The 10072-nt window shown below is 36.8% G+C and overlaps 2 protein-coding genes across 2 annotated transcripts; both read left to right on the top strand.

Moving 5' to 3' along the window:
* The first annotated feature begins 6457 nt into the window (after positions 1 to 6457).
* Positions 6458 to 7606, top strand: LOC137724604 (major pollen allergen Ole e 10-like). The gene is made up of 3 exons (XM_068463364.1): positions 6458 to 6788; positions 7282 to 7312; positions 7419 to 7606. The coding sequence occupies exons 1-3, from the start codon at positions 6458 to 6460 to the stop codon at positions 7516 to 7518; spliced, it is 462 nt and encodes a 153-aa protein (XP_068319465.1). The 3' UTR covers positions 7519 to 7606.
* Positions 7607 to 8849: 1243 nt separating this feature from the next.
* Positions 8850 to 9873, top strand: LOC137726750 (photosystem I reaction center subunit psaK, chloroplastic-like). Its single transcript, XM_068465700.1, has 3 exons — positions 8850 to 9025; positions 9298 to 9378; positions 9496 to 9873. The coding sequence occupies exons 1-3, from the start codon at positions 8942 to 8944 to the stop codon at positions 9721 to 9723; spliced, it is 393 nt and encodes a 130-aa protein (XP_068321801.1). The 5' UTR covers positions 8850 to 8941; the 3' UTR covers positions 9724 to 9873.
* The last annotated feature ends 199 nt before the right edge of the window (positions 9874 to 10072 follow it).

Below are 10072 nucleotides of genomic sequence, written 5' to 3' on the forward strand. Positions count from 1 at the left end.
TTCACAAAGATATCTTACAAGACAATTCTACCTCAATTAATTGTACTATTTGCATATTCTGTTTGAATGTCGCCAATTTCACATGCATCTCTGTTTCCTTCTGTCACAAGAGAACAAGACGAAATCTTATCAACCATAGAAATAGGTCGATAAAAAAATTATGCACATCTTCCATTGAGGGAGTGCAAAAATTGTGAATTGTGCATTATTGGCACACTTTGTACTGGTGACAACAACTGGTTTTGGGAAATCAGTGCAGCTCTAGTACAAGTGATAAAAAGAATTGCCAAACTAGTAAAAATTGAGATGCAAAATGTCTCAAATGCGCATTTTAGCTGCTCGATCGATAACATCGACAAAGACTTTTATGTTTTACTATGACGATAGTTTATGATTCTATTGATACGATCTTCATATGGTGTATATCGATACAATCATCGTTGTTTATTGTTGATACACCGCCTTTCATATGCTAAATTGATATCATAGTATATAGTATCATATAAATTGAAATTATGTTTGACGATCGCGTACCATCGATATATGAGTATGTATATAAATGGCATTTTAACATTTCGTGTCTTATTTTTGCTAGTTATAATTGCACCCCGAATTTGTAGACGTACCACAACGGCCAATTTCCAACTTGTTTTTGGAAAGGAAAGAACTTGGCTGTTGAAAAAATTAGCAGTAGCTCCTGCTGCTCACCAATCACTGATGGACATGTGTCCAATCTGTGATGAAAAAATCAATCACTTGGACACGTGTCCATCTTTGATTGGTGAGCAGTAGGAGCTACTGCTAATTTTTCAGCAACCAAGTTCCGTTCTTTTGGAAATTCATTGTGTTAGAGAGTTGAGAAAACAGTTGGTGTGTATAGTATTATTCGTAAGTTGTAAAGTTGTAGTGCAATCCGAAAGTACAAATTTTTTGTGCTCCCCCCTTAAATACTATTAAAATTTGACATGGAAAACAAAGTGCATAACATTCTCACTCTCCCACACTTTCTCATGTCCAACTCTACGGGACTACATCAACACTAATTAGACCATAAAGATTATAAATGCTAATTGATGAAACTTGTTAGAGTACACCAAACAAAAAAGGGACTTCAAACCAATAACAAGGCTCCCCTCTTTGCAAAGATCGAAAAAGGGGGTAAGGGAAAATGCCTATTGTACACAACCTTTCTCTTACTTTGCAAGGATGTTGTTTCTACGATTCAAACTCACGACCTTTTGGTCACAAAAGAACAAACTTTTCCCTTGCATCAAGGCTTGCACTCAGGGTACACCAAACAGATGGGAAAAAATCAATGGTGTCTTGGTTGGAATAGACCAAAAAATATCAAGCAAACAAATATCTATACCCATCACATTCAAGCTTTGATCATTATCCATGGCATATAAGAGATCCCTTCAATGTATTGAATATTTGGTCCCCCATTTTACCTATAATTTGATAAAGGCTCGTGGAAACTAAAGTAACATTTACACAAAATTAACAATGTATTTTACCAAAAGTGCACGTCGCATTAAAGTACGGCTAGGAGCTTATGATGCTACAAATACAGAGATTTCCGCAGCAAAGTTATGCTTTTCACATCAACCCTAGAAGTTTAATATATGTGAGGAATGCATGATGAATAAATTAATCAATGTAATTATATCAATACATGAAATGTAGGGGTGGAAATGCAACAATAATGGTATATTAGGATTAATTTGTTTTTTTTTTAAAAAAAAATTAATGACCATTTCAAGGAAATAGCAGAGGGAAAATGCATGAGAAATGACTGTGAACAAACCACCAATATTCCCGCTGTTTTGATAGGCCGACAAACGGACAAAATATGTCACGTAGACAAATTCTTCATCAACGAAGCATATAAAAAATGTTGGATTAGTTGAAAATTATGACACTAATTTAATAGTAAAATGACTTTTATATTAAGTCAGTACTGTCTACTAGTTTTACAATAAAATACGATTAAAACCTTAATGGTGTGTGGTACGTAATGGCTGTATCAAGAACAACCCAAAATAGTAAAAAAAAATAAAAAAATTAGGGTTTGGAATCAAAGTACGGAAGTTGAATTATCTCTCTTTCTTGGTACCATAAAAATATGCAGACGTTGCTTCCGTGTCTGCTTGATCCGCTGATATAGTACGGTGGTCGCTCATCTGACTGCTAGATTTTGTCCCGCTGTATGATATTATATATGTATTGCTGGATCTTATTTCTGCAAAATTTATATGATTTTATTTTTATGTGTGATGCAATTTGCAGCTGGTGATTTGGCTCAGGTATTACTAAATGTTGAGGGAGCATGGAGCCCAGACAAGATCAAACTGGTCAACGTTGAACTAATCAATTTCAAAAATTGATAGGCCTATAATAAGGATAAAATGACGGGTCTATAAAGGTAAGACGTCTATAAGAGCGTCTGATTAGTTTGGCTCGAGAAACTAAGAATAATGAATGAAAACAAAATCTTAAAATGAAAACAATTAAAAACGAAATAATTATTAAACGAAAAGATTTCTTTCAAATTATAGATATATAGCCACTCGAGCCTTAAAAGGTTTTTTTTACCACATGTCTAAATTGGGTACTTTTAAAAAAAAAATCCTATATGATGGCCTCATGCATACAAAAAATTCAAGAAATTTTGTTGTATAAATTGCCAAATTTTTTATATTTAGCCCCATTTCGAGATTTTTATGACTTTAACCACGTAAGATTGGTTTGAGGCATTGAGTATTACCTCACATGACTTGGGTGGGATGAAAAATGTGATAAGATTAGCATTTTTAAAACTAATTTAGATTGTGAAATGTGGATTTACTCTAGCAAGAATCATGCAGAAACAAGATTTTTATGTGACCCAAAATCTGCAAGTTATCAGCGTGTTTCATCACTAAAGTTTAATAGAGATTTAAATATACCAGCAAGAATCATACAGCAGCAAGATTTTTATGTCTAGTGTCCCCCTTGCCTTTATTTATCGAAGCCACTAAAGCAGCGTTTGCTCAATTTATTTATCGAAGCCACTACTCGGTGGTGCCTCGAGTGGGCATGAGCACTGCTCAAGTGACCACGAGATAGCTCAAGCCCTCTTGAGCATCTCCATATAAGTCCGAAGTATGTCAACAATTTGGCTACTTTTTAAATTTCTCATTTATAATTAGCTTATTCACAAATTAGACCCTCGAAAACTGTTTAAAAGAGCATTGTGGTGTTAGACATTTATGCATCCTTGAGTCTTGTTTGATTGAACCAAAATCATCAAACTTATGTGATTAAATCCATCTTAATTCATCTTATGGTGCTGACATTGTATTTGAACAAGGATTGTAGGAAATTTTTATTGGCGCTAAAAGAGTAAACATAAACTCAAATAAAACTGCATGTTGATATTTTGAAGCGCCAAAAATAGTGTTCAACAAACTGCGTAAAATATGTGAGAGGTCGGCTCAAGGAGAAATTTTTCATTGGGATCGGAACAAGGATGGTACACCACGTGTTTTTATGTAAGTAGTTGAAAATTATATTTTTTAAGTTATTAACTTTTTAGCAGACATATCCCACAATTTATATAGTAACACATGATGTACCATTCCGTGTTCCAATCACACTGAAAATCTCTCCAGCTCAACGAGCCGAGTTCAATAGGCTCCTTGGCAGCCAGCGATGCTTCACCAGTTGCTGGACATTAACATGTACATAATGAGCCTACATGTGCAGAATTAGTACACAATCTTTCGTCACAAATCAATGAGATTCACAGCTATTTAAATTGGGGTGTGCTATCTACATACTTCAAATTACTTCTCACACATCTCATGTTAATTTTTGTCCGTTGATCTTATTTAATTCATTTGATCCGACGGTCGAAAATTAAAAAAGTGTGTGAAAAGTAAAATAGAGTATGTGAATATCACATCTCTTTAAATTATATCGTACGCAGAGCAGGTTACAACTATTCTCTATGACAACACCACGTCAAACAATTAACCGAGTTGGGTCCAACCCCCTGTAACTAATTAAATTCCAGTACTATATAAAACTTACAAAAGAGTGAGATGTTGTTGCAACTATCATAAATTAATACTGCCCTTATTTATTTAGTACTGAATGTACATGTACTTGAAAGTTACGTGTTGGATACGTACGACAAATTCAACAAAACTACGTACCAAATTTAAGTACAAGTCAAGGTTTGAATACAGTAAACAAATTAACCGATGTACAACAACAAATGTAGCGAAAATGTGTACCTCATGACGAAATGTTTTACTACCACATCCACGCATAAACCAAATTAGCTAACTTAATAAACTTCGATCTTCCGTATCTATTTTTACAATTAATAATTCGCTTGGAAAAAAAAACCTAACTAGGACCATATGTCACTCAATTTAGCTAATTTAAATTTAATCGTTTGTGCACTCGAGTATTATTGCACTATAGGTGGGGAGTTTATTTTCTATATAAGCAATATTTTACTTTAAATTAATCTAAACTACTAAGACAGGAACTCAAACTCAAATGTTATAACCAATCGTCAAGTAGTGCACTCTTGCTTGAAAGCTGCAAAGGGGGATTTGGTGGCAGAAGCGCAATGATCTAGCCCAAACCTGTTTAATTAGATGAAGTAGCAAGGCATATGAAGGGAATGACGACCCTTCTTGGAGATAACTCCAAAAGCCGAACCTAGCCCAACCTACTTAAACAACCCGTGTAACAATTTCATACCGTCTTGCTACCTTGACTTTAGACTTTTAATATATACCTTTGTCCTAGCTACGGTGTGGGCACCAGATCCACTTAGTGAGGTCCGGCAAGACTTTATGTCCGATATAGTAGTGTTAGACATTTGTCATACTTAAGTAGTGGGATAGACTCTTTAAGCGTTTCTCATTAACATTATCAAATTATTAAGGGATTTTATGTATAAAAGAAGAAGGAAAAAAAAAATTGATTGTAACTAAATACAAAGAATAAGATCTGAACCATCAAAAGCCACCAACTTCATCTTCAACATCACCAGGCCCCGTCCCCAAAACTGGGCCACTTCAAAACAAAACCCAATTGAGCCCAGAACTCGACCTGGGTAGTAATGGGTACTCTGCCTGGTTGGTTTGCTTAATTCAAAGTTGGTGAACCAAAATAACCCCAACGAAATATGGAAATTCCGGAGAAAATCCAAGGGGTGATATGGATTCAATATATCGCGAAAAATTGAGAAATTAAACAGAACCCAAAAATTGCTTTATGACTGGACTCGACAACCACCACCACCTTCACCATCACCTTGTGAATAAAGCTTTAATATTTGAAGCGTCTGAACTCTCTGAGACCTCTCTCTGAAACGTATAAATTTGCAAAAGTGAAGTAGTACGGAGTAAATAACTCAGCTTCCGAAAGCATCAGTCACAGTCTCTCGAAAACTCAAATTAAAAAAAATAAAATAAATAAAGCGAAAAAGGAGATAATTTCCCACTAAGAAACTTCAGATTCTTCAACTAATCCTTGCATTTATACCACCACCCCTTTTTCTCATTCGCTTCTCACTCATAAAACACAAACAAGAGAGAAATAGAGAGAGATAGAGAGAGGGAGAGTGGTGTGTTTTCTTATATTTTTATTTTTATTTTAGTATTATATTTGTTTTCTAGGAGAAGGGTGTCAAGCATGAGCAAGAAGATATGGGTTTTGGTTTTGCAGTGCCTCTTGCTCGTGGGAATGGGATGCCATCTGGGTAACTTCTCTTCTCTTCTGTTTTTTATTTTTCATGTTTACAGTGGAGTTCTCTGGTTTTTATGTTATTTTTCTTGCTGTTTTTTCGTTTTTGTATTTTTGTTTGGAAATCTTGTTGTTCAGAAGTTGGCCGTTTCTGGTCAGGTTTATATATTTGTTTTTTCTGTGTTTCCCAGGATATATATAGTTGTATATGAACATTTGAAGCTTGCAGAATGCAAGGGATTGGGAAGTAGGCCAATCCTCCTATTTAAGGCGCCAATTTTTGGACCAAAAAGAAAAGAAAAAGTTTGTCTAGGCAAATCCAATCCCACTTATAGGCTTGGATAGCTATTTGTTTGGACACAAACTTGAGAACGTTACTCACAAAAGTATGGTATCCCTGTTTATTGGTCTCACTCGGTTTCACGTTGGTTTCATCGGATGTGGAAGTTGCCCTAGTCATACAAGATACAACCCTAACGAAATTTCTCTTGTTTGTTGAATTTTATTGATGCCAGTTCTGACTTTTATGGGGGTCCATGTTGTGAGACATGAGTCACATGATCTTCTAGGCCACCTTCTAACTGGTATTATTCAATTTTAGGCGTAGCTATCCACTTTTCTTTATGTTTTGTTGCTTGAATCGGTAGAGACTTGTTTTGAAATTGAAGATTTAATTTACTGAATCTTTTACAAACTTTTAGTTTCGACAATGGGAGCAGCGGTGCAAGAGAAGGCAGATGGAGCAATTCCAGACACCACATTGTCACCACCAGAAGGGAACACAACATTCCTTGATGGCACGACATGGTGCGTAGCCCTTCCCGGGGTTTCCCAAGCCGATTTGCAGAACGCATTAGACTGGGCCTGCGGATTGGGAATGGCAGACTGCAAGCCAATTCAAAAGGGTGGACCGTGTTACGAACCAGATACTCTGGTGTCTCATGCCTCTTATGCCTTCAATAATTATTATCAGCAGAACGGGAATTCGGACATTGCTTGCAATTTTGGAGGAACTGCAGGTGTTACTAAAAAGAACCCAAGTAAGTTGTGCAGCTCCCCTTCCTGATAAGAATTAGTGCAACAAAGGGTCACTTAAAAGATCTGTTGGTGGAATCCAAATCGGAACAACTTAGATCGACTTTGAAGTCGTAACTAAATGGATTTTCGGTATCGAAGAATCCAAATGAATTCTTTGGTGCCCCTTAGAAGCTAATGTTCTTTGACATTGTAAGGTGGTACAAGGGTCTAGTTCTTCCCGAATTTTTTACCCGGGATTTCACCCCGACACTTCCTTAAACGGGGAAGATGCCATTAGGCCAGAAAGCCATTTGGTAGCGTTGGCAATCTCACCAAGTTTTCTGATCAATCTCTTGATTATATGGTTATCTCTATATTCTCCACATAGCAATAAGTAAACATGACTGTAAGATCAAATTGGGGCTGCACAAACTCTACCGGAATGTGTTCGCTCTACGATATTTATCGTTCTATGCCTTCAATTCTGCTCTACTGATCAGTTTCATCACATTACAGGTCATGGAAAATGCAACTACGCTGCGCCCGGGTACGCTTGTTGCATCACACAGTTTAGTTTGCGTAATCTAAAACACAAGTCTCTTACTTTTACAATGCTCATAGATTGATACACCCTTTGTTCCTGTTTCTTTCAGATCTGTAGGCTCTGCAGCACCTCCATTCTCAAAGCAAAGTCCCATCTCTCTTTGGTGGCAACTTGCTGGCCTTCTGCTGCCATTGTATCTCGGAAGCTGATATTTTTGATGGGTTAATTAAACTGCTTCCAAGAAAAGCCAAAATTCCAGGTGCTTTTACAAAAAGCTATTTGCTGTTACTCTGGGGGAAAAAAGCAGGAGATGAGAACATGATTATAAATTTAGAATAGGGTTTTGTAATTGTAGTATGCTTTATCCCTATCTTTGTTTTTGGTTTAGGAATCTTTTACCTCTAATTAATCAAATCCTATCCTTCCACCTTTTGCCTGATTGCTTTCTTCTTCTAAACGTATTCATTCATGGTGATTTCACACTTCACACCCATGTTGTCTTGTTTGAGTGGAACATCATATGGACTTCTAAATCTAACCATCACTTTGCATGGAATATGGTGTTTCTCCCATTGTGGATTTCATCTTCTATTTCTAGGTCTTTCGTAGATCGAGGATTGCCGTTATTGCAGTATTTTAAGTCAATTATGATATGTTATACGTTTTAACTTTTTTATATGATAGTACATGATTGACGTAAGATATCGTCATAATGACATGGTTGCGAAGTTAGTTTCTGTCTTTTCTCATACCAGATATTCATGTTCAACAACAATATTATTGATTACAGTATTGACACATTTCTTATTATAACAAGTCTCGCAAATAAGAAAGCACCGATTTTTCAAGGTTTAGCTTTGTTGACCTTTACCATTTTGTAGAACTGACTAGGAAGCTCAACCTCGATTTGCAAATCCGCACCCCTCTTCAAGGAATTATCGATCAATTTGCATAAAATCAAATATAAAAATATTTATAGTACTGAAGTTACAAGATTGACCTTAACAATTTCTCAAGAGATTTTGAGAGAAAGATACGTATGAGGAGAAGTAGAACCAATCAAATCCCAGGAAACAGAAATCTGGAGGTTTAAATGTGGGGGCCCACTCACCCTCTGCAATGTCTGCATAGTATCTTTGTGGATCACATATTTACATAATTTTGTCTTTCACAGGTCCTTGGCAAACCAAATTCATCATTGCATAAACAATACACCTCAAATGACAATTTTGCCCTCTAGATGGCTAATCCCGGTCCATCAGTGGACTGGACTTGCATTTAACTTTCAAACCAACCTAGCCCAGTCCAACCGGCCCAACGGAAGCCCAAATGTAAGATTTCAAAAATTAAATCCAATCAGAAGTTGCTGCTGCAGCAACACAAACAAGGGTCCCACAAACAAAACATTATCCAATTGAGTAAAATGATTAATCCAATGGGACAGAGCCACGTCGGCAGCGAAGGATCTTGGTCTATCCAAATCTGGAATTCTGGAGCCACAGGTTGCTCATGTGGCTGCGGCCGCAGACTTTGTTACCCTAAAAGCTTATAGCGATATTATGGTATGCAAAACTTGATAAAATTATCAAACAAGTAAGAGAGAAACTGCAAAACTGCAACAAATCTCAGCAAATGGCAGCTACCACTGTGACCACTTCTCTCCCCCAGTTCAACGGGCTCAGACCCAAAATCTCCTTCTCTAATGTGCAAAGCATGGTAAGTTCTGCTTTCGTCTTGGTCTTTAGGATTTGACGTTGATTGATTAAAGATATATGATAAAGTTATATTAAGGAAATTTAAATGCTATAAGAATAGAGATTTTGTTATACTGAGGTTAATGGAGAATCGAACGCAGAATTTCGAGTGTAAAAGGTGTAGGAGTAAATGCTCTTTAACTACTTGTATTTGATCAATACACGAAACTTCGAATTGCAGAATGACGTTATTGACTAACTTGAGTTACAAACCTCTTATTTCTCGTTTTACAGGCGGTTGCTCAACCAATGAGGCGCAAAGGCCAAGGCGCTTTGGGAGCTCGCTGCGATTTCATTGGTTCATCCACCAATTTGGTAAGCAAATATTTCACAGAATTATATATACATACAACAACCAGACCATACATTAGCAGGTGAATGTGATTAAATTACTAATTAATTTGTTCAATTAAATAATCTTGATTTGTTCAGATAATGGTGACTACTACAAGCCTAATGCTGTTTGCCGGAAGATTCGGGTTGGCCCCGTCGGCAAACAGGAAGGCAACGGCAGGATTAAAGCTTGAAACAAGGGACTCTGGGCTGCAGACTGGCGACCCGGCTGGGTTTACACTTGCTGATACCTTGGCCTGTGGGACAGTAGGTCACATTATTGGGGTTGGTGTTGTTCTTGGCCTTAAGAATGTTGGTGCCCTGTAATTAGTCAATTAATCAATCAAATTTCCAAGAGTTTGATTCAAAAGAGGAACATGTTTGTGAACTCCTCTTGCATTGAATGGTATTTTTAAGTGTCATATTGATAGAAGAATGACAAACGCTAAGAATGCTGAACTTTTCCTTTTTAAGCAAGCCCTCATTGCTCTAAACTTTCTTAATTGTTTTTTGGTAGTGAAGGGGGCGACGCTTTGCACTTGGTGGAGCGTCTTTAGTCTTTGTTCACCTCTTCACTGCTTTATGTTTGTTTTCTTTGGTTGTTGCCTCCTGGTAGGCCTCCCTATGCTTTTGGCTCTGGCCCTAGTTATGAATATTTCCAGTTTCAAAAAAAAAA

This window comes from Pyrus communis, chromosome 2, assembly GCF_963583255.1.
Source record: "Pyrus communis chromosome 2, drPyrComm1.1, whole genome shotgun sequence".
In the NCBI taxonomy this organism is placed as follows: domain Eukaryota; kingdom Viridiplantae; phylum Streptophyta; class Magnoliopsida; order Rosales; family Rosaceae; genus Pyrus; species Pyrus communis.

Coding starts and splice junctions, on each gene's coding strand:
- LOC137724604 (XM_068463364.1), top strand. CDS start 6,458: ATGGGAGCAGCGGTGCAAGAGAAGGCAGATGGAGCAATTCCAGACACC. Junction 6,789..7,281: donor TGTTACTAAAAAGAACCCAA/GTAAGTTGTGCA, acceptor ATCACATTACAG/GTCATGGAAAATGCAACTAC. Junction 7,313..7,418: donor TGCAACTACGCTGCGCCCGG/GTACGCTTGTTG, acceptor TGTTTCTTTCAG/ATCTGTAGGCTCTGCAGCAC.
- LOC137726750 (XM_068465700.1), top strand. CDS start 8,942: ATGGCAGCTACCACTGTGACCACTTCTCTCCCCCAGTTCAACGGGCTC. Junction 9,026..9,297: donor TCTCTAATGTGCAAAGCATG/GTAAGTTCTGCT, acceptor CTCGTTTTACAG/GCGGTTGCTCAACCAATGAG. Junction 9,379..9,495: donor TTGGTTCATCCACCAATTTG/GTAAGCAAATAT, acceptor TGATTTGTTCAG/ATAATGGTGACTACTACAAG.